Source organism: Tympanuchus pallidicinctus, unplaced genomic scaffold (genome assembly GCF_026119805.1).
Source record: "Tympanuchus pallidicinctus isolate F22 unplaced genomic scaffold, pur_lepc_1.0 scaffold3, whole genome shotgun sequence".
Lineage (NCBI taxonomy): Eukaryota > Metazoa > Chordata > Aves > Galliformes > Phasianidae > Tympanuchus > Tympanuchus pallidicinctus.
Genome location: NW_026294747.1, coordinates 99,390,974 through 99,415,165, shown reverse-complemented (window position 1 = coordinate 99,415,165; position 24,192 = coordinate 99,390,974). Strand labels below are relative to the sequence as shown.

Genomic DNA, 24,192 nt, shown 5'->3' with positions numbered 1-24,192 from the left:
GACGGGCGGGTGCGGGGCCATGAACGGCTCGGCGAACCCGCTGGACAAGGAGGACCACCTGCTGCAGCTGGGCGAGAGCTTCGAGCGGCGGCCCAAGGCCTTCTTCCACACCATCCGCTGTGAGCACCGCCCTCCTTTCTCCTCCCGCTTAGCCTGGCCGCGTCTTTCCTCCCGCCCCTCCTGCGGACGAGCCCCCTGCCTTCGGCCCCTTCCCGCCGGGCTGTGCTGGGCTGTGGGCAGAGCGATGCCCCGCCGCCCTCCCGGGGTCCCTCCCCCCTGTCGCCCCTCGCTCACTGCGGCTGTGCCTCCCCCGGCCCGTCCTTCTCCCTTCTCTCTGCGCCCGTTTCCCCCGTCAGCGTCCACCCCGTGCCACCCAGGGTCTCGGCAGGCAGTGGGGGTGAAGCTGGCGTGGTTGAATGCTGTCTGAAGTTTTCCTTGGATCCACCGTGAGTGGACGGTTTGCTGCGTGTGTTCCTTTATTCTTCTCCCTTATGGCACCGCGGGCCCGGCTCAAGGAGCCGCAGTTTGGATTTAAAGTTTGAATGGAGGTGGTTGCTGTCGTGGCACCACGACCCCTCCTCTAGTAATGTAGGTAGTAAGCCACTTTCTGGGGAAGGGGGGAGAAGTGACTCAGGCTCACACGGTGTTGCCATATATGTGGTAACTCTGAAGAGTAAGAGAAGTGTTGAGGCATGGTCTCCAGCATTAACAGTTTTAGAATAACAGGAACAATCTGCCATTAAGTCGACAGAGACCACTCCAACTGTTCTCACGTAACATTGGGAGCGTTTTGTTTCATGTTAAGGAGATGGTTTTGGAGAGGAAAGAGCTCACTGCATTCCTCTGCTGGAATTCTGTTGGCAAAAAATTGCTATTTCATGTCCTAATCATTCCCAGGGAACTGCTACTTCATCCTTGCAACCTACTGTGGGGAACCTGCTTTAGCAGGGAGTGGGGCTTGGTCATCTCCAGAGCTCCCTTCTGACCCCTAGGATTCTGTGATTCTGTAAACAGGCCCAGGGCTTAAAATAAGTAGTTAATCACCAGCAGTAAATGAGAATAATGCTGAAGTTGTATTTTGGTCGCTTTGTGATTGGGTGAGGAATTGGTACAATTAATAATAGAGGTTTTTGCTACGTGATGTGTAGTCCTGGGAGTGCAGTCCTGTGGTTGTGATGCGTAATTTGGTGAGGTCTGAGCGAGAACTGAGGGAACAACTTTCTAGGTTGAGCTGTTCCTCAAGAAGATGATCAGTGCTTGAAGCAAAGCCATTTCCCCAAACAAAAGCTTCTGCCTGCTTAAATTTTGCGTGGTTCCTCCCTCTGATCATGCATAATTCCACCATGTTGAAGAATGCTGTACCATACGTTTGGTGTATGTAGCTGTTTACATATAGCACTGAATGCTTCTTGTCAGCTCTGCTGCACCAGCAAATCCCCATTTATAAATCAAAGATTTAAAATAGCCCGACCATCAAAGGAATGAGGATGCCGTCTGATAGTGGGCGAATTAAACCCAAGCTGTATCCAGATAGCAATGCAGTGTATTTCTAGAATGTAAAGTGCTTTCATAATCAAGTTCTCCAGGGGTTGCAGAGCCAAAGCACTTCAGGCTACAACTGAAAGAGTGTGTTTTTTATTTCAGAAGAGCTTTTAATGTGCTGTATTTTTAGTCGATGACATTCAAGTGAGATCTCTTTTGATTTTCTTTTTCCTAATGGTTGATCTTGATGATCTGTCTGGGAACTGAGCATTATATCATCCCTGTAATCCTCTTCATGCAAAATGCAGTAAGAGGATTTTGCAAGCTGGATTTGTCTCTTCCTCCTTAAAATACTTTATTGTTTTCTGTGACGTTTATGAAATCCTGTACTGAAAAACTGGGTTTGGAAATGCATCTAAAAATATTTGACTTTTGGAAAAAGGATTGGGTTTTACAGCTGAAAAGACATACGTGCACTCCATCTACAGCAAAACTAGCCGAGCATGCATGCCTAATGAGCTTTCTGAATGAAAGCAATTTGTTGTGTGTTTGCTTAGAGTAAGCATATTTTACTTATACCTAAGAAAGGAGCATCATAGTGCTGTGTTTTTTCATTTAGTGACTGTGCCATTGAAACCCTTGATCCCTTTTTGGCAAAGACTGCAGCTCATCTACAGCTGTTTTGTTTTATTTAGCAAGCTTGCACATAAAGTAGGTGGGAAACAATAGCTAGAAATAGATTGCGCAGATGAATATGAAAGATGTGATTTGGTCTGGCAGTTAAGGCATGAGGATTAAGTCAAGTGTGCCTGATTCTGCTTGTTGTGCTGTCAAAGTGAAACTCAATTAGACATTAACGTCCCCTTAATGAGAATTTATTACAAGCTGTTTTCTTTCCCTGGCAAATGTGCTTTTCATAGTGCAATTGAAATTTAGTTTTTCTAAGATATTGATGTCTTAACTAATGCAGTAATTAAAAGTCTTGGTTGCAAATGTAACTGCACCTCTTGTATCCAGAGATGCTAGAATCGTATGGATGCCTGTTTAAAAGAAATACTTAGCTGTCTGATCTTATTTCATTTTGTCTAAATCCTCTGTCACAATGTTACAGGTTTTCATGGCTCATCAGCATGACAGAATTACAGAGTGGGAAATACTTTGAAGTTAAAATGTTCTTAGTTCAAATAAATATGCTAAACACAAACGCATTACTTGGGGGAGAAAGCATTCCATACAGTGTGGCAGAAATTATTGAAAGTGGGGCTTTGTTTAGAGCAGCAGCAGTGTCTGACCTCAGTTATGCTCTCCATTCTCCATCTACAGCAGTTTTGGCCTTGTGTGGAGCCTGGTGAAATAACACCAGCACCTTTTCTTTCCCATAGATGGGAGCTAAGTTGTCCTCTCAAGTGGGTGTTGCAAAGGCAAGATGTCTGTTAGTAGTCAAAAATATCAGTGAGGTTAAATGAGCTGGTCTCACTCAATTAGCCTTTGATATAGATGGAGTCCTCAGGTTTGGAGGTGGCAGGAGCCATAGAGTCCTGGGTCTGGGACGTGATACTCCTATGGGATGCTTGATACAGTTTTACACCTGTGTGCAACATCAAACATCAGGAGGAGCCTGCTTTTGGTCTTTCAGACACAGTCTGGTAATTTACTTCCATTTTTAAAAGAGAATTTTACATCTTTTACCATCAGGTGGCAGGAGCTGTGAATATGAACAAGGTTATACTGGTGTACTGTTCCACCACTGGTGCAAGCCACTGTGTATTTTAGCATTTCCTGTAGCCACAATGAATGTGTGGTGCCTTTTTGCCGAGGAGAATTCTAAAAGCTCCAAATTCTGAAGATTCCAAGAGTCATAATCACAATTGTTTTCCTCCCTAGATGATTTTAAGCCGGCATCGATTGATACGTCTTGTGAAGGCGAGATCCAAGTGGGTAAAGGAGATGATGTAACAATCACTTTGCCACATATTCCGGTAAGAATGCTGACTGTGGTATTGAATGTATCCCCATTATTTGCAATGTAATTGCAAATTTGCAATGTAATTCTGTTCTGCCCTGTATGTTATCTTTTACTTCAGACTCTTGTTGGAAGAGGTGGGCTCAGTGTTTGAGCAGCTAGAGTTACAGCACGTTATGCGAGGAGAGGACCGTGCAATTGAGTCTGTGTTAAGAGTCTTATTTGTAGGGCTTCGGTTGGTTCTTTTGATTAGTTCCTTCTTACTGTTACTTGTATAAAAGGACCACAACTTCTTTTAGCTGAAGCTCTCTACCTGATTTCCTTCCATTTTTAGTGCTACAATGTAAGGAATAGAAGCGAGTAACTGTGGGTTTAGTCAGGATGTGCTGTTCAGAAGCTGAAGCTGGGCCTGTAGCCTTGTTTATTTCCTACATGCACAGATAGCACAGATGGTACCCTGCCTCTAGCTTTATCAATGGGACAGGGGAGAGTTTTCTAGTGAGCAACAATGAAGTAGTTTCCCATCCACTTCCTCCTTAAATTATGCCATAAATATCTACTTGATGAGACTGATGGTCAAACAGTAATAAAACAAGTGTTAAAACTGTTTATAGATGTAGCTGTTTTGTCGTTGAAAGCTCTGTGGTTGCCTTACCAAAACAAAGCAAAAAAAAAAAAAAACAAAAACACTTGCATGCTGGAACTGGATTTGTTTATTAGCTGAAAATAATGCTACGTGTCAAGCTAATAAACAAAATTCAGAGATACAGATAAGTTCGGTGATAGCAGGGCAACACCAGTCACTTTGGAAGCCACATCTCAGATTCTTGTGGGACTGTTAATTCTAGCACGTTGGTATTTTTAATCAGTAGCTGTTGGTACTGTGGTAATACTGCTGGTGAATAAGGCTTTAGCCTGCTTCCCCGCTCCTGCCTTTTATCTGGCTTTGCTCACGTTTGGAAGTTTGCCTGCTTTCGTTTGTGTATAGAAGTGGTGAGCGCAGTAGTGCTGTTTGGGAGCAGGCAACGATGTGATTAATAGCCATGGTATTTACTTTTGATTGTCTGGCAACTGTGCTGTTCATTCAGATTTTGTATTGAACAACATTGCTTGTAATGCCCCTTTCCAAATCTTTCTTCTGATGAGTTTAATTTGATTGTATTCCTATGAGTGGCTTTCAGCTCACAGTGTGCTCCAGAGGGACGGGACCTAACTGCAGCCACTGAGTGTCTGTTGTTCCACAGAAGCACTGCTTATGCTCCTTAGAAACATGGAATATAATAAGAGGACTGAAAAATTCTGAGGTCATTTCACTCTGACAAACTTTACAGAATTTCTTGGTTCCTGCTTTGCTTCTGAGATGCATGCCAGCTGGATGCAGATTCTAGCTTGTTTTTTGAAATTGCCCGATCCCTGAGGATGTCTCTGTTTGATGATTTGTTCAATGGAGTTGGTTTCGTGTCCCTTGAGTGCTTGGGTAACTTGAAACACTATTTCTACTTGTGGATTTAGCAGCTTTCATGTTTGATAAACAGTCATGTTTGGAGAAATGAAGAATCTCTGTTCTCAAGCATGAGAGTTTAGCAAACAGCTCTGGTTATTTTACCTGCTTCATCTATCTTCTTCTGTGCTGTAATCAGCAGGATCTGGAAACCCTGTGTTAGGGATTACTTAGGTAGGGCTTAAATCTCTGCTCATTTTTCAGCCCAAATTAGAGTCTTTTGTGAGCTTAGAGATCCCTGGTTCATAGAGTGGTGGGCAACAAACTTTGATCAGCTTTTGTTAAATTTGTTCTTTGTTTCCTGATTTATTTATCAACAGGGAACAGGCTTTGACTTTCAACTTGCTTTTTATTCCCTTAAATGTTATTTTCCTCGCTTAAATGTAGGAGTGATAAAAATGTAAAAGGCCTTTGAAGATAAGACTGTCATGAGACTTTGATGTTTTCTGAATTGTACCTGTACATCTTACAGTATCTTTGTTGGAAATTCTCCTTTCTCGCCCTTAATGTTCAGAAGCCATTTTAGATGGAAGCATATTCTATTTATTAGCAATGTTGGGAACAGGAATTTCATTCTGAATTGATAACATTTGATTGATTTGCTTTGCTACTCGGAATAAAATTTATTCCTGATTTTGTTTGCTTTCCTGCCATTAATGTGCAAAGATGTATATGAATAAACATTTGTAACATTTCTCTTGTATTGAATAGCTAGGTGTGTATTACAGTGAAATCTGAGGACTCGTAGCTGAGAACTTCTTTCAGTATGTCTTGTAATGTCCTGTTGTGATGCACATTAACGGCAGGAAAGCAAACAAATGTAAATAATGGCAACTATGGAGAAGGTGTTTCATCCCTGTTTAGGCACATAGAATGATGAAAGGCATAATGTTGCTATGAGGAAGCTGGTTCTACTGCATTAACTGTATTTTTCCCTTTTCATGAAAGAGTATTTTCAGTAGGAACTAACAATTATCTGCTTAGCCCCCTAGTCAGAAGAAACACAATCATTTGCCTTAGTATTTATAAACTTTTAGATAGGGAAATGTAACCAAACAAAAATGTGCTCTTTCTTTGATACCAGGGTTCAACTCCTCCAATGACTGTTTTTAAAGGAAATAAAAGGCCGTATCAGAAGGACTGTGTGCTTATTATCAATCATGACACTGGGGAGTATGTTCTGGAAAAACTCAGTAGCAACATTCAAGTCAAGAAAACAAGGTAAAGCTGGTGACTGGGCTGAGTTAATAGGATGAATTCTTGCTGAAGTTTCCTGCTCAGATGGTGTCTTTCAAACCTGAACTCGATTATCTTTTATTTTGGAATAATGTTTGCTTACTAAACCTTATCAGCTTTACACAGCCAATTATCTTGCCTAAAAAAAACAAAAGTAGCTGTTGGGAGCATAAATCCAAGAGTAAAGAATTCGTAAATTTTCCACCGCTGAAAGGACATAATTATAGTTTGCAGTGAAGCATCTCTGACGATTTGAAGTTTTTGAAGCTGGCTGAAAGATGGAATGTGTTTCAGGAATCTCTGGTTAGTTGAAACAGATGATGAAAATAGTAGGCTGTCAAAAGGATTGTTGTGCTTTATGGGCTTGTTCCCTACAGCTTCTGTGGGAGTCATGATACTTTAATAACATACTATTAAGGAGCAAGAAATGCTTATCACTGTATTGGATCAGTGGCACATTGAGTGGAGCAAAAGTCCAAAGCTTCAACTTGAAAGGGGAAAAAAAAAAAAAAAAAAAAAAAAGAAAGAAAACTGAAGAAATAATGGTTGTGGGGTTTTGCCTGGAATTGCCAAGGCCAGAAATCTCTCTGACCCAATATTCAGACTTGTGCAAATGCTACAAAGTGAACAGCTGGAACGTTTTTAGTAGTCTTGCTGTTCTGCAAGTGCCTGAAACCTTTGGATTCTGTTCTTTCAAAGCCAATGGAACACAGGATATTAAGATCTAAAAGCAGTTTCCTGAAGAAGCAGATCTTAAACAATTCTACAAGTATGTTATGTTTTTTTAAAGAAAAAAACACTTCACTGCGCTGTCGAGCTTTTAGCTGCTACAAGTAATAGGAACGTGGGTTGCAGCTTATTAGGAATTGGATGGAAGTTTGCCAAAAACCACCTTGAGTTAAAAGTAAATGGATTGTAATGCTTCTCTGTGTCAGTAATGGTAACTCATCCATGTGTCACTCAAAGGCAAGACGTCTTGTCCACTGGATAGGAGTGCTTACAGATGAGATTTAGATTCCCAACAATTTAAATTCTGCTGATAATTCCAGATGAAGCTTAAGGCGGAAAGGAGCCAAGGAGTACCAGGAGAGCTTGTGTTCAGTATGCTGTTTAGGATACACTGAGTTTTGACTCTGTTAAGGTTTAAACATTTCAGCTTTTCTTAAGCAGAGGCAGGGGAAAAAAAATTGGGGATCTATGTTTTGAGGAATGGTGATTTTTTTTTAATTTTTTTTTTTTTTAAGTCCTTCAGTATTCTATCTCAGAAGTGGCTTTTTTTTTTCATGGCTGCTTGGATTTTAACAACCTGTGGACAGTGTAGGAGCAGAGTTTTTAGTGTGAACATCGTGATTACATTCCTAGAGGAGAAACTGCATTTTGTCTACGTATGGTCTTCTGTAGTTCTAAGAGCATAATTAACACTGGAAATGGTCTTTTGCTTTTACCTTTCACATGAGGTAGTGAGCATGTCCCCAGATCTCCACTTCTACTCTAAATCATAGAACGAATCATGAATCATAGAATGGTTTGGGTTGGAAGGGACCTTAAAGCCCACCTGCTGTGGGCAGGGCAGCCAGCCATCAGACCAGGCTGCCCAGGGCCCCGTCCAACCTGGCCTTGAGCACCTTCAGGGATGGGGCACCACAGCTTCTCGGACAGCTGTGCCTCGCTATCCTCTGAGTAAGAATGTCTCATAAATGTCTATGTAAAGTGTACTGCTGTCATACGTAAAGGCTGCATTTCAGTAAGGAGGAGGTGGCTTTGTGCCTAGTTTTTGTGGCTTCATCGGTGATTCACTGTGGCACACACATTCTTTAATTAGTGCTAAATGCAGTGGGTCAGATACCAGAAGATGTTTAGGTGAAGTCCCAGGAAGTTCCATATGGGCTAGTTTAACTTGTTTCTGTGTGGGAAGAGCTTACAGGCACAAAGTGTCACGTTATGGAGCTGCGACCCTCTTGAACCAAAACTGAGCTCTTATACACATAAACTGTTTCCATGCTGTGCTACATAGAGACATATTCCCAAAGGCTTTGTTGCTGTGTGATAAATACACTCCATACTTTAACCTCACTGTAGTGTGACACAGAGGGACCTGAGTATGTTTTTTCTTCCAAGGGTATTGACTGTTCTACAGTCTGAATAACGCCATTGATTCAGAAAAGGAAATAACACCTGATTGGGATTGATCAGCTAAGCATGGCATTATCCTGTAGACAATTTCCCACTAAGGAAACATATTAAACGGGGTTTTTTTGTGTGGTTTTTTGTTCTTTTTTTTTTCTTTTAAGGGATAATAGTAAGTGAATGAAAAATGAGAAATAAATGCTTTCATGCTGTATTTATCAGCAAAACAGATTGCTCCAGTCAGGTTGACCTCTGAGAGAGTTCAGTTTGAGAATGTACAATTGCAAGTGAGAAAAACATTTATTTTGCTGTGGTAATGTTAAGCAGGATTTTGTTATGAATGATTTTTTTTCGTATGGTCGATTTAAACTGGTGTGGTTGCTGATGCTTTTCTAAAATTACAAATATTGATTGCTAAATGAAAACCTTTATTATTCTTCAGCTTGCGTGTCTCAGTGGTGCCAAATTCACCTGGGTTTGAAAATGCATTTTTTAAGGATGTTGCAGTAGGCATATTTGCTGCCAAAATCATGTGTTACATACAGAAACCTGTCACTCACTGCTCAGCTTAATAAAACAACATAGAGTGCTGTTCAAAGGAAGTCACACATCATGCATTAGCACAAGGATATTGAGAAAGCTGAACACAGATGCACAGTAGTGCTCAATGTCTCTGATTGTTGTTTCAGAGCAGAGGGCAGCAGTAAGATCCAAGCCCGAATAGAACAACAGTCTGCCCGAGCATCTCAACCTCCTCCACAGTTCAGAGCCCCAACCAAGCCAGCAACTGGACCTAAAACTTCTCCTTTGAAAGATAATCCTTCACCTGAGCCTCAACTGGATGACATTAAGAGAGGTAAAGAACGGTGTGTGACTTCTGGGTTTGGATTGTTTTTCTTCTTTTTAATAAAAACTCTGACTTACAATGTATTAAAACGTGTTAGAATGTTCAGGGATTAGAAGCTGGTTCTTTACAATTGGTTTGTTATCTTATATGTCATCTTAAAGGTGAATTATCTATTCTCTTCTGCCAGCATATAGCTATTTATACTGCAGTGTTTTCTGGTATGAGAGAGCTTCCTCCTTGTAAATAACTTTCTTTCTTCCAAACTATTTCTCTGATATGGAAAGACAACAAAAGAAGTGTGAATTCAGAAGGTAGAAGTTACTGCAGCTGAATGCTAGACGGGCTGAATGGGTGTTTTAGACAACGGCGACAGCTGCTGATCCAAGATGCAGTGAGGCAGTCAAGTAGCTTGGGGTTAACCCTGTGTAAAGCAAGATCAGAACCATTTAGCAGGAAGGCTCAGTGACTGTGTCCTCATTACAGGAACTGGAGTCTGTGCCATGTCAAGCAGTGCTAGTAGGGGAAGGATGAAGGAGAGAACAAGCCAACTGCTTCCAATACCATGGCTCCTCTGTAGCTTTTATCACACCTGCCATATAGTGCTGTACCTGCTCTTCAAGTGTCTTGAAGCACTTCAAGGGACTGTTGCCTCAACTGTGTCTCCTTCTTAGGCAATGTATTGTCTCAGTGTTTCACTGTGGGCTCACTTTCTTTGCCCAAGTCCTTCCTTTCATGCTGGAGTTATTTTGCTGCAGTTAATACTGTCAGAATGAGGAAGATCTTAAATTGTGATTTTTGTTTGGTTCTCTTAGGTTACTTATCTGGCACCAGACACAATTACATTCTTTTTAAGGCTGTTCTTTCTCCTAGTGTTTTCTTTTTGGATCTCTTCCCTTATCCCATATAGCTATTTTTGCCTTTAGACTTAGCCTATGTCAATTTCCCAGTCTGTGTTGATTATTAGTGGGGCTTTTTTTTTGTCTTTTCAGTTCTTGATAATCACTAAGTGACACTTTTACAGCTGAGCTGTCTGTGTGTCTGTATAGGTGCTGACTGGTTTCACTCTTTCACAGCAGTAATATTTTCAATACCTGGATGCTGGTCAGCAGACAGAATCGAAGTCTGAGAGTTTGTTAGCTACAGTTCCCTTAGCTGCATTGCCATTTTTATTTCCCGTGTAATAGGTAAGGAGAAAGCTATCAGGTTATATATCAATTTAAAAACTGAATCAGTTGTAAATTTTAAGTGTCTTTATATATAATGTATAATCAGATACTTAAAATAGGGGGGGGTGCTCTTCTGCATATACATGGCAATTTGTAAAGGTCATGTTTTTACAGCAGAACAATTACATTTGTCTGCTGTGACATCTGTACTGCAAAAACTATTTTCTAGCAGTCTAAAATTATGTCACATCATTCAGAACTGTTATAGTTTTGGAGTTTTTTGCCACGTGATTGTCTTCTGTTGGAAAGTACCTCCAAACAAATGATCTATTGAGTTTGGTTTCTAAAATCAAACTAAAGAACACCTGACTTGTACTAAAAGTAGAGTGTTGAATTGGTATTTCATAGAGAGAATCTTTAAAGGCTGAAAAGAAAGAGGGAAAATACCTGGGCAGTTTGCTTTCTGCTTTCACTATGTGCTCTTTCTATTTTTCTAAGCATTTCTCAACCTTTCAGCACTTACTATCACTTCCACCATTGATTATCTAGAGCATGCCTGTCCAACCTTTCAGTTTGCCTGGGCCACATTGCATGAAGAGGAATTGTCTTGGGCTGCATATAAAATACACATATAACATAGTTAATATTATATAAGTGAAAAACTTATTTTATTTTTATATATTTGTATTAAAACTAAAAAGGGCAACAGAAACATAAAACTAGTGGATTTTATAAAACTACCTTCGTGGTGTGAAACTAATGCATCAGTGTCTGGTTTGATGACAGTGGTTGCAATTCTCAGTGAGTTCTCCATGTGTCCATCACAGATTTTTTTTATCTAATTTTACTCTTCCTGTGCTTCACCCTTGAAAATATTTGTTCACAAATGTACATACAGCCAAAAAGCAATGATGTGAACAAGGTGTGACTGTGAAGCAAGGGGTATTTCTCTCTGATCAGATAGAGCTTATGAAGGTTTAGAAAAGAGACATGATCAAATTTTGTCTTCAAGTTGAATGTCTGATTGTAATTCTATGCATTTAATTTGAAAATTCACCAGTTATATAATTCTGTTGGTTGGAAATGGAGTCACAAATACACACAAACACACAAAGGTGTTTGGTTTTTTTTTTTTTTGCAATCTTGAAACCTATTTTCAAACTTTTATCAAAACAGAAAGCACAGCTGCATATTTTTCAGTGTTCTCAGGACTGTGTTTAGCCAATATATCAAAATGCATAAAATTATTTGCCATTACTTGAGCTTGCCATAGTTTAAGTCTCATTTGGAATGCTACTGTGGTTTGAAACATAGAACAGATAAGCTGGTTTTCACCTTGAAGACACATGTCTAACTCATTAAAATGAGCAGCCAAATCCACACCAAAAAAAAACCAAATCACCCAACTGTTTCATACTTTTTGTGAACTTTTTGAAACGTTGAAAATTACAAAACTTGTCAGCACTGCATGAGTATTGCGGGTATTTCTTCCAAAGAGAACATGTTAACTTATTTAATAACTTTACAAAATAACACAAGCCCAACTTCAGTAATAAAATAAGAAAACTTACATGTCTGCTTAATAAAACACGTGTCTTCACAGGCACACACAGGAGTAGGTGGGTTAAAACATTGTTGTGGCCAATGACTGCATTATGCCAAGCAGCACGACACGTGTCATGTGCAACACATGCAGGTTTCAGTTCACCCGTGTGTGTGGTGGTGCAAAAGGCAGTCAGCCCTGCCCTCTGCCCTCTGCACTGTTCCACTATTCCCTGCTCAGTTTGTGTTTGAGCCTCGTGCAATCGACTCATGAGAAGTATCTCTAAAAATCAAAGAAAAACATTAGAAGTTTACAATCTTATGGGGGCTCGTTACTGGCTGCCCCAGGTTGTGTGCAGCCTGTGGGTTGGACGCACCTGATGTAGAGCATCAGCATTACTAAACCATCTACTAATGAGAAAGTACTTGGCAAAGGTAGGGCTAAAGTGGCACCATTGTATAACAAAAACAATTAAGAGAACTTAAATGCAGAAGCTGTAAGATAGTCTCCAGTCCTTTGATGTGTATCTTTATGGTTAAAGACTTTTAAGCTGTGAAAAGATTGTGATCTTTCCGTTCAAGCAGTGGCTTTTCCTGTGGTTGAATTAACTCTGGTGTATGAAACAACAAACGTAAAGATGAAATTCTATGCTTCTTCTCTAATGGACATAGCACAGAACTTAAAATCCTCACAGGAGGTCATTGAAAACATTGCTGTGGCACTATGACTCTCCCTGCTCCCAGTATGCCCTATTCAAGGGTGTGGTAAGACACAGCCCTTGTGATGTTTAACAGTAGTTTTAAGCCAAGCCCACTGTAGGTTTTTGCTTACCTCCACTACCCTCAGCTGTGCGTTCTTTCAACTCCCCATAAGAATGAGCTGACTTCCAGGTGACTTCCAGATGACTTCCAGGTCAGTCAGTCCTTGCATCCATCCTTTTTTGCAGCTGTCCAAATAGCAGTGCTTGAGGACAGAGGCAGAACACATGGCAGTTAAACCAGTCCTTTGTGCAGGCAGAGAGGCCTTTGGGAGGCTGTAGGGTCCTGCACTAGAAGAGTCTTTTGCTGTGCAAGCTTTTATCTTGTCCTCCTGCATGAAAGGAGGAACAGTGAGGGTAAGAGCTTATTCTTTTGAATACGTGGCTACTTATGATCAAAAATCATTAAGCAGTGAACATTTGCAAAAGTGCAACATGATAGCCATTTGTGTACATGAGATTACTGGCATTCATGAGACGTATTTGACCATGGCAGAGATGCTTTAATTAATATTGACATAATTAAAGCACGCATTAACGAAAGAACCACATAAACGTATATCTGGTTTGGAAACTATAGATTCAATGCTTAAGAATCTGAGCAGGTATTATTTATTTAAAAGGCAGCTGTAGTCTTGTAAGTATTATGCCACAGAACAGTATTTGTCTCTCAAGGACTTCTCCACCAAAATTGTTGCACTTCACTGTGAAGTACTGCCTCTTCTAGCTGCCATCTCTGCATATTCAAAATGCCAAAATCAAGTTGATTTCTCTCCAGCTTGCATACCATTATTAACAGCAAGTATTCTGCTATGAACATACAGCCTTATTCTCCCTAATGCTGAGTGACATTATTTCCAAAAGCCTGTGGTAGTCTTGCAGCCCAAGGTTAGGGCTTTAGTTAAAAATCCTGCGTGGCCTATTTGTTTTGAATGAAGAGGCAAGAACCCTTAGCCACAATTACTGGAAGAGATTAGGGCCTTTGGTATAAAATACACACAGAAAAGAGCCCTGCTGAGAAAGGCTGTTGAATTATTATTTTTTTTACTTTTAAAAACTGCATGGACTGTCAGTATAAAACAGTAAGCCATTTTCTTTTTCTGAAAGTAAACCTACAGCTGTAACATTCCAGATGCAAAAGATTCCCCTGGCAATCTCAGCCTTTTCAGATGATGTAGATTCAATTAAGGCAAATGTTCAAAAGTACACTGTGTGAAAAGCTTTCTTAAAGCTAGCTGCTGCACATCCTGACTCTTGTCATCTTTTAAGCTTTAAAGGCTCATCAGCATGAGGAGCTTGATCTTGAGGAGCAAAAAGTGGTCTAGGAAAGGTCTGATTTTTTTTCATTGCTCAGCTTAGTTTATAGGTACAGGTATGTACACGCATAGCTATTTCAAGTGGAGGCATTGCAAGGAAGCATTTAGCTGAGGCTTCCATACCTGTAACTGCACTAAGCATGACAGGCAAATTGAAAAATGCAGACTCTGACATTTTTAAAGCAGGCCATTTTTTCCTGCGAGATTTTGGGGTCATCGTTGGCTCAGCCACGTTAGTGTAAACAATGACTTTTTTTCTCATCTTCCCAGAGAAAAGACATTTAGAATTCTAGACTCAAGGAGCTAAGAGACAAGGCACCTGGAAGGAAGTAGAACAGCCTCTCTGAGGCAAATGTTGATTAGAAAATGGCGTTGAGCTGAGTTTCCATCCTTAACCACTGTCACTGATAACACACGTACCTTTGCAGTCCTTGCCCTTCATGGTGTTGGTGGTGTTATGATTTATCTGTGTGTGTACTTTACCTTACCGCTTCAGCCAAGATGACATCCCTTTCCCTCCTTGTATCCAAAGCTCTCATATGGGTTTTTCCAGGTCTCTTCCTTCCCAGCAGAAACCCCCCAGTGCTGCTACTCATCTCTGTGTTAGCTAGGTTAATTTTATTTTCCCAACCACCAGCTTGCATCATTTCCCTCCTTCATTTCTCCCCTCACCTACCACACTGAGTTCAAACTCCTTGCTAAGACTTTTTGTTTTCCTTCTTTAGTCTCTGGAGAGCACTTCCTATTGCATCCTTTCCCTTTCAACACCCATTTCTCTTGGATTGCTTCACCATCCTTTTCTGATTCTTATTTTCCCACTGTTTTGTAAGCTGCTTTCTGGATTAGTATGTTCTTTCCAGTTCTACATACCAAGACACTCCTTTTTGACCGTAGGCTCTACCTCAGTAAGTACTGTAATTCTCACTCATCTTTCTACAGACCTATTTATTGAATCTTCTTGCTTTGTGGACTGCAGTCTGTATGTGGTTGTGCTTGCTACAATCCAGAATATTCTAGCAAAGTGTTAGCAACACTGTAACTTACAGCTAATGATTCTTATCCTTATTAAAAGTATGCGGAAATTTCATATTGTGAAGCTAGGAAAAAAATATTTAAAGGGAAAGTGCTTTTATTCCTGTTTACTTCTCCCCTATGTCTTTCTTAGCCTTGAACACAGAGAACATTTATCATTTGAAATATTAAATAAGGGTAGGTAAGAACACCGACTTAACAGCACTAATTTTTACATGTAGCAGATTCCAGCCATGAAATGGATTTGTAAAGCTTGTAAGACTCTGTTGGGAAGGACTGAGAAAGTCATTACAGTACAAAATAACAGCTTCTGTTGGCCTAATTGCATATTTTTCCCCCCACTTCCAATGGTCTCTCATGCTACGTCTTAATGATGAAAAGGTAAATTTTGCCTGGCATACTAATAAAGCACAAAACCCACAGTTGATCTAGTCGGGGATCTCACTTCAGGAAGTAGACTTGAGGAACAACCCCATTATCACTAAATACCCAGCTGGAGTTAGTAATACAGTTGTTCTCTTTCAATATGCCTTCCTTGTCTCTAATTCAATATAACTATAGCACTTGAAATTGAGCTCTGAACTTTGAAATTGAAAAGTAGCAGCTTCAGAACAGGCAACGGAAAAGTTAATTTCTGAAAGCAATACCTGCTGAGCTAGGGGAACTCCTGCCAGCAAATTATGTGGAGGCTGAAAACTTAGCTGTTACACTGAAGTGTTAAGCAGCCCAAGGAAAACTGATCTTATTAAAAAACAGAAGAGTTCCAGTTGTTCGCATTTACTTGTGCGTGGTCTGAAGACAGTAAGAATTAAAGCTGTGCCATTTTTACATGAAGGAGGGACTCGCTTTGTATGCTCTGGCTATGCCATATCAGAAGATGTCCCTAGCTCAGGAGTTGTGCTTCATCTCAGTCTGAGTAACTTTCAAGACTGATCTAAGGTAAATTACTCCTAGTGTCAGTTCTCCATTTGTTGGGTAGGCACAATTGTGTTTATGTTGTCTCTTCTTTCATCCTTTTTTCTTTAGCCCTTAAGTTGTCCAGGACAAGCACTGAGTTCTTACCTTGTGGGTGTAGAACTGCTAGCACAATGAGAGCCTAAATTTTGATGGTTCCTTATACTTTGAATAACGTGTGAATATTGTTCCTTCCTGGAAACCTTCCTACATGAAGTAAGTAGTTAGATATTCAGCTTTGTGCATAGATACAGGAAAAAAAATATTCCTCTAACAGGGTTTGTAATTACAACAAATTTAACAACGTGGAATGGTTTGTGACTTACCTTAAGGTCTGCATAGTAACCGGTTGTTCAGCCAGCACCAGCTTTTGCTGATGAGGCTGTCATGCTATTCCACTATTTCTTTATGCTGGTAACCATAAAGTGAGGTGTGACTGACTTGAATAACTTCCCAGTTTCAGAGCAGTCCATTTTCCATGGCTACTCATTAGCTCTACGGCACCACTGTCACTACTCTCCAGTGTGTGAAGGTTCTCATCTGTTCTTGCCTGTCCCACTGCTAAGTTACCTGATGTCATTTATCTGTTTCCTGAGTTTCTTTAAAATGAGCTGTGTGACTTTGTGCTGGAGCAGTTTCATACACTCTTAAGTCAAAGCAGCTTCTGTTGTGGTCATATGCCTATGCTTTCTCTCTCTCTTTGCATTTACCAGAAGCCTAAATGTCACTGACTTCTACCAGAATTTGGAATCCTGCACGTTTAAATGCTTTAAAAGAAAAAAAAAAAGAAAAAGGGCTGGCTTTTGGCCTGTAAGGCTCATTGAGAAAATGTGTTTAGTTTGTATTTAAAGCATAAAATCTTGTGGGAAAATAACGAAGCAGGAAGTGTTTTCGTAAGTGTAAAGTTTATAAGTAATAATAACAGAAATGAAGGTTTTGTGGCACTAAACTTTGCTGTTATTCTGATTCAGCTGCAACAACTGGGTTGAAAAAATGTTGGGATGCTTTGTTTCTTCTTTCCTGACTCTCTCTTTTTCATATGAGCTGTTTTGATGTTATAAATTGTACTTGACTAAACTATTGCATTTTCGTATTCTTTTCCCAAATTCCATGAGGCTTATTCGTGGTTCCAACCAGACCAGTGTCCTTTTATTTCAGAGCTGAGAGCGGAGGTTGAAATTATTGAGCAGATGAGTAGCAGCAGTGGAAGCAGCTCATCGGACTCAGAAAGCTCATCTGGAAGCGAAGATGAAAGCTCCAGCAGTGAGGGGGAAGAGCTAGCACATGTTTCCCCTTCCCAGCCACCTCACCAGCAGTATAACAATAGGAATGCTGTTGCTAACGGCACCAGCAGGCCACAAGGAAGCAATCAGCTCATGAGCACGCTCCGTAAGTAAAGCTTCTGTCTTATTACTCTGGAAAGCTGCTTGAGACACTTATCTAGCATGTTAAGCTAGCTCCATGAAGTACAGTTTGCTCAACAGTAATCCCAAAGAGGTGCAGTGGCTGAAGTATGTGGACAGGTGTTTTGTTTTTTTGTAAAAGAAGGCTGAGACGTATCTGAAGCTGTGGAGATTGCTTCAGTCTGGTCTGAAACCTGTGGGCATCGGCATAGTGACCCCTGTTGACCATGTTGAGTCTCGATTCAGGCCTCCAAGTAGAAAGAGTGAACAGCAGAACATTAGTGCAGGTGGACATGGTGCACTGGAGGGTAAGAATTACTGTAATGTGAAAACACGGATTAGGCTTTACGCTGGATCAGGTTCAGTGGACTTAAAATACTGCATTTATAAGAAACCATAACTTATTTATCATAATTTATTTTAAATTTCTCCTGAGGCATGTTTGAGTACATCTCTTGCAATCCACAAAAAGGGAACTGGTAGAGTTCAAATGCAGATAAATGTAGGGTTTCCAGCTTCAGGACAAGTTTAGGTATTATACAGATGATACTGAAAAGGCTTGCTGGTAAACTGGCAAAGGCAGACAGTGTTCCTGACAGTAGCGAATGCCTGAGGTAACACTTGGGTGAAATCCAAAGTTCAGCAAAGTCAGCAGGATTCCTTCCATGTCCCTGTTTCTGTTGGTGAGCTGCTTCTTCCCTGCTTCTTTTGGGCTGCAATACTGCAGAGGTTACTCCAGAAATCTCTGACCCATGTAGGATTTGGGAGCTGTTCAGGCAGCTCCTCTTTTTTGTGCAATGATTTCTGCCCTGATTAATATTGAGTATTCAATTCACTGGTGACCGTAACTCAAATTTCCCCAGAAGAGGGAAAGAGATGAAGAAATCCAGGGTGTAGCTGTTGCAGGGCTGCTCTGCAGAGGACTTGTGTTTGGGACAGCATCTTGGAAGAGCACCCCTAGGGCTGGGTTCAGTAACCAGAACTCAAGCGTGATTATTGCACGCTTTTACCCCATCCACTTCCCCAGGTTACAAGTGCTCTGCAAGACAGGCTCTAAGACTGTCGCTTTGATCCACTTCCAGTCCTTCCTGTGTTGGATCTCTGCTCTTTGGAGGGCTGCCCTTGGCCTTCCTTAACCTTCATGTCCTGTATCAGCTGATTTCAGCCAGTAGCTTTGAGTTGCAATGGCTCTAACATTATTTCTGGCTTACTGACATGTGGAGACCTTACGTTGGTTACCCATTCTGCCTTAAAACAACAAAGTCTATTTTAATAAGGTCAAGAAAGCCAGTGAGTTCGTCAATGCCTTGTCCCAGAGCTGTATAGAGGAGCTTGGTGGGTGGATGCTGTGGGATGCCTTCTGCAGCTGCTAGCAAAGGGAGTGCTGTCCTCCCGCTGGGGAGCAGATTACGTGGCTACGTCGGACCTGGATCAGGGTGTGTATGAGCCCTGTGCAGTTCTTAATGCTCTTGGGCATGGTGAACAACTCCCTTAAACACAGATGACGTTTGCATTCAGTTATAATGCTTATTTTTATCTTGTGGTGTACATGCGGCTGTACTTTGGTTTGATTGCAATTAAATGTGCCTACCCACTTCTTGTGTTTTGTTGTTTTTGTTTCCCATAGGAAATGACTTGCAGTTGAGTGAATCTGGGAGTGACAGTGATGACTAGAAGCTGAGCTTTTCCTGCTTCTCTTACATATACATGAAGAACTAAATTACCTTGAAGTGATCATATTGCTTACAAAGAGGATCTGGCACAGGAATACTTCCACATGTTGAATTTTAATAGAAGGAATGTGTAACTTTGTAAAATATCAGATGTTGAGGGCTGTTTTACTTTGCAAATTGAGTGTATATTTTGTGTATATTCTTATTCTTTAAAAGCTTTACATAGGTGTGTACAGTGGGGAAGCCAGTATATGCCCCTGTGTTCTTATCTGTTCATTATTTGTAAGCTTAACATGTAACTTCATCATGTCATCCGAAAATTTCTTATTTGTAGGAGATACTCAGTCCATAGTGGAAGATATTCAGCCCATTGTGTCTTTGTTGGGGGGCTTTTGTAATATAGGGTGAGTGCGTGCCAACAATGAGTTAAAAAAAAACAACAACAACCATGCAGAACCTAGAGTGTGCACTGAAGTGGGACTGTTATAAATTAAGCATCAACACTAAGTTGATTTATTTGATTTGGGACTTTTCTAATGTGTTTTTATTGCTATTTATGATTGATTTAAAGGACATACTTTTCAATAGTTGGAAAGGATAAATCATAAAACCATGTTTGTCACAAACCTTGCTGCACCAGTGCCTTATAAGCAGGTCTTTAAATGGAGCTTCCTGCCACCTCTCACATAGGGAGCAATACTGAAACCTCTTCAGATTGCTTTTACAAAGAAGAGCTATATTTCACATACAGGTCAGCTGTGCTCTGAGGGCAGCTACTCTAGCATGATATAGGATATACGTCAGTCACCTGAGCACATCCAAGTAAGATCCAGATCAGCATTTTCTCATGCAAATAAAGCACCTAATTTAAGTCAGACATTTAGTCCTAGAAATACGTAGGAGCATGATTGCCAATGAAATTGCAGTGTCACAAATAGGAGATAATGGACTTGCTGAAATAGTAAGACCCAGAGCCTTGTTTGCAGTTTCCTAAAGGATGCAGAAAGAGGAGACGACGAAGCAACTGTGAAACAGCACGAGCCTTTCTCCCACCACAGCTTCCAGGTAGACTTTAGTCCATACTATTTGTTGGATGTGATCTCCGTGCTTGGCAGAATTACACAAAGCAAGAAATGTTTGCTTACCATGAAATTCACCCCTGTTTAAGGGGGCTTAAAGGGTGCTCAGCTGGATTATCATTAACTTCTTGCTCTGATGGCAATGAGTTCCAGGGCAGCCTCTTAATCTTGAGCACAAGGCTAACTTTTTAAACCCCAAATTCAAGTGATGTAGGCTGAGTGACACTGCAGTTGTGGTGTAATCCAGTTGGAATTAAACTGGATTGGATGCCTCTCCATTCTTTAATGTCTGCTTTGCACTGCTTTTGTCTGATAGTTTGTGTTGTAACTCCTGTTTGTTTACCGAGCTCTTTCCTTTTTTTTTAAGGTATCGAAGAGCAGGGTGTCATTGGAAGGGAGATTTTATTAAATGGTTTATTTTTTTGCATTCGATACATATTTAGGCATATTTTTGCATTACTGTACATAACGTTTAAAAATAATTGTTTTTTTTAAAGTGTTTTATGATGTGGGTACATATTTTAACATACAATTATGAAATATACTTGATGTAAAGCCACAGCTGATGTGATTTGTTTGGGGTTTTTGTTTTTGTTTTTTCTCCTATTCTTCTTCTGTGAGTAAATGTGCTCACAGTATTACTGCTTGTGCTTAAAAGAAAAGCAGCAGTGAGACGTTTTCTTTGCCTCATTCATTGGCTGCACATACACTCTAAAATCCAGGACACGTCATAGGAAGTTTACTAATTATGTATGAATAAAATACGTGGAACTTAAGAGGATAAGACAACAGCGGGCTGCTCTGATTTGAATCACCACTTCAACTGTGGTTTAAATCAGCAAGCAGGAAAGCTTTGTTCGCAGTCAGTTTCTGCCTTGCTTTGTGTTTGTACTCAAGGTCATGGTTTATGGTTGCCTCCCATTTCCTCCCCTCCAACCACAGCAGCATATTTCCATACAGATGCCGATCGCTGCTACATTTCAGCCACCCTTTGTGTCCCCTGGAGGTGTGTTGTGTCAGGATTGCAGCTTGTGAGCATTTCAGCTCCCAGGCTGCGACGAACGGCTCCCATTGGGCTGGCGAGAAACATGGCGGCCCACAGCTTGGTCATGGCTGTAGGGCAGTCCGTGCCTGTGTGGGAGCGGCCTGTCCCCTCCCTCCCGCTATCACAAGTGGCTCCAGGCATCTCCTCCCTGAGAAGCTTTCTAGAACATACCCTGCCCACAGGTACGTGGTGTGTCTGATGGAGGTCAGCCCTGTGGAAACATTGGTGGGCAGCTCGTAGAGCAGAGAAGCCAGCCGTCCCCTCGTTATGTGTCCTTCAATGAACGTCAGTGTTAAAGCTATTGCCAGCCTGATGTTTTGATGGGGCTCCCAAAGTTTGAAGTCTTGTATGCTGAGGAGCCCTGAATGTTACTTCTCTGTTGTTGGTGATTTGCAGCAAGTTCTGTTCGGATGGAAATGGGAATTGAAGTAACTTGCAGAAAAGCAGTTATTTAGAACTCTTTGAGTTAGTTGACTGGGGATATATTTAACAGGCTAGAGAAATAAATGGGCTAAAATACTTTCTGATGAAACCTCTTAATGGAGCAAAGTGTTCCAGATGGTTCTATCTTAGCACTAGCAGGTCTTAGCACCTTAGGCTAATTTTTTACTCGTAAACACTTTTATATGACAATTAGTTTCGATGCGAAAAAACAATGCGTATGGAATGCAATTATCAGAATGAATTGAATCAAAGTAAACACTTCTTCACGTTCATGGGAGAGCTGCCCACTGCCTTTGGTGAGGTCAGCATTAGTCTCTGATGGTTTCTTCCGTTCAGTGTCTTCCACCACTGCAGTGCTTTGACTTGCCTTAAGACTTCACCAGCAAACAGGGCTTGCTCATGACTTTTCCCTTAACTAGAATTGTTTTAGTACTGATAGTCAATAATGATTTAAATTGTAATTTATGACAATCTCCTTGAATCCATACGGTTACTTTTTCATTTCTTTAATGCAAATATAAAAGATTGGCTTGTTGAGAAGAACTAATAGGGGAATCATAGCATTCTTGAGCGTTGCTCAGAATAACTCAGAGGGGTGATGCTCCAATTTTGAGGCATTGTGCCGAGACTGATCTTCACAATTTGCATTTTTACAGACTAGCCATGTGCCTGCTTGTGGTTATGTATAAAATCAGTTTGCTGGGCAAAGCTTTATAGTCTTCTTTCCTCCTTCAAAGTCTATTTACGTGAATAAAAATGAAGTTCAACAATCCATGCATGTATTTCTTTATTTTTTAATTTGCAAACTAAGAGAAATGAAGCCTGGAATTGCATGTAATGGAGAGTACTTATTATCAGTAATCGCCTGATTTTCTCAGATAACAATGAGTGGTGATGTGTTAAATTCTCTTGGTTGTTCAGAGGTTTTTATTACCCTTGTATCCGCAGTCCGTAGGTAGGAAAGGAAAATAAAAGTAGTGTCGGAACAAAAGCTGAGATGCTGGGGAATCATTGGGACAAACGAGTAAATCTGAAGTGGTTGAATGTCAGCGTACTTTGTACAGCCAAATCCTGTCCTGAGGAGATAAGCTGACTGAACCCAGCTCTGGCTTCTATGAGAAGGGCAGACATCAGGAGGCAGCTTTCTACAGTGAGGCTGATGGTGCACTGGCACGGGTTGCCCAGAGAGGAGGTGGGTGCCCCGTTCCTGGAGACACCCAAGGTCGGTCTGATGGGCTCTGAGCACCTGGTGGGGCTGTAGGTGTCCCTGTTCAGCTGGACTAGGTGGTCTTTAAGGACCATCCAATACTATTGATTCCATGTGAGGGGAAAGGCCCTTGAGCTCCTACTACTACTGTGAGGGTGTTCTCTCACTGAGCCTTGGCCTGCGCTAGCTGCATGCATTTAGCATCACTATTATAAGTAAAATTCACCATAAATATTGGAGGCCACTTAAAAACGTCTTGCTAAAGGGATGTGACCAAGAGTTTTGGTGAGACAGTTGATGCTGCTGTTTCATTTAGTACTGCCAGTGGGTTTTGTGTGCCCACACGTGACATTTTGGCCTTTTGTGGGTGGGAGCAGGGGCCAGAACAAGGCTGACTTCTTTTTTTCTGTGTGCTGTTGGATTGCAGTTGGACCGTGTGTTTTAAAACCATTGCTGACTAAATAAATCAGACAAATTAGGGATTTCTTGGCAGGAATCCTGTATATTTGGCTTGAAATCTCATCAAATCTGTAAATTCTGGTACATCTTCTGGTGTCATACAGCAAAATGCACCCGGTGGACTGTACTTTTTGCACTTAAAGTCTTTGGCCAAAGTACTGCCAAATCAGTGCATTGCTGTACCATAACCACCAAGGGCAATGGTTGAAGCTTCCTTAAACACAGCAAAAAAGATGCACTCTTCCAGTTTAGTGTGGGGGTTAGAAATGTTCAGATTTTCTTTTGTATAAACAAGGCTGTGATTCCAGCTACTTTAACAACACTTGAAACTTTCTAAACAACTGCTGAAAACTGGCTTTCTAAGTCACAGATGTGCCATATTTTCAAAAGTAACCATGTCTGACTTCCAAGGAGACCGTACTGACAACCTAGAGCAAATACATTTGCAACTGACTGTTGCAGCCTGCCAGCAGGAGAAGGGTCTTACGCGTGGTATCAGCTTTGGGATTAGCTCTGAGAAGCCTGGATCTTCTGGCCTCAGGCTCCATTTGTGAGTCCACGGGTGTCATCTGAAGAGAGCAGGTTAGGAAAATGTTGACACTCAGAGAAGCACGGGCTCCTGATTCATTTGGGAACTCTTGGACATCTCTCTCTGTTTCTCTTGAGTAGCATTTCCATTCAGAAGATTAATTTGCATGCATTTTTGAATCCTCACCATTCCCTCTGTGATTTTAATTCTCTTGAACTTTTGTGAAAACAGTTCTTTCCATGGGCATCCATGTGCAAACCACCCTATATGAGGCACAGTTTTGCATGGCCTGATCTGTAGGAAAGCTTTCCCTGCACGTTGTAAATAAGAAGCAATTTTTCACTTCCACACAACCACAGCCAACCTCTGAACTCTACCAAGACCCCTTTGTAACTTGGGGGGTTGTTGGCTTTTTCTTCCACAGCTACG

General features: G+C 41.0%; 1 protein-coding gene across 2 annotated transcripts; it reads left to right on the top strand.

Annotated features, from left to right (window-relative positions):
- The first annotated feature begins 2 nt into the window (after positions 1–2).
- Positions 3–22,340, top strand: EAF1 (ELL associated factor 1). Of its 2 annotated transcripts, XM_052696720.1 has the most exons (6): positions 3–119; positions 3,367–3,461; positions 6,031–6,167; positions 8,999–9,165; positions 17,083–17,313; positions 18,955–22,340. In XM_052696720.1, the coding sequence occupies exons 1-6, from the start codon at positions 20–22 to the stop codon at positions 18,999–19,001; spliced, it is 777 nt and encodes a 258-aa protein (XP_052552680.1). In that variant the 5' UTR covers positions 3–19; the 3' UTR covers positions 19,002–22,340. The 2 variants fall into 2 exon arrangements, with proteins under 2 accessions (XP_052552680.1, XP_052552679.1); XM_052696719.1 differs by lacking the exons at positions 17,083–17,313; positions 18,955–22,340 and adding an exon at positions 9,640–10,223.
- The last annotated feature ends 1,852 nt before the right edge of the window (positions 22,341–24,192 follow it).

Bases quoted from the DNA above. Each gene is read 5' to 3' on its own strand.
- EAF1 (XM_052696720.1), top strand. From the start codon at position 20: ATGAACGGCTCGGCGAACCCGCTGGACAAGGAGGACCACCTGCTGCAG. The intron at 120-3,366 runs GTGAGCACCGCC...TTTCCTCCCTAG, and splicing joins CTTCTTCCACACCATCCGCT to ATGATTTTAAGCCGGCATCG. The intron at 3,462-6,030 runs GTAAGAATGCTG...CTTTGATACCAG, and splicing joins TCACTTTGCCACATATTCCG to GGTTCAACTCCTCCAATGAC.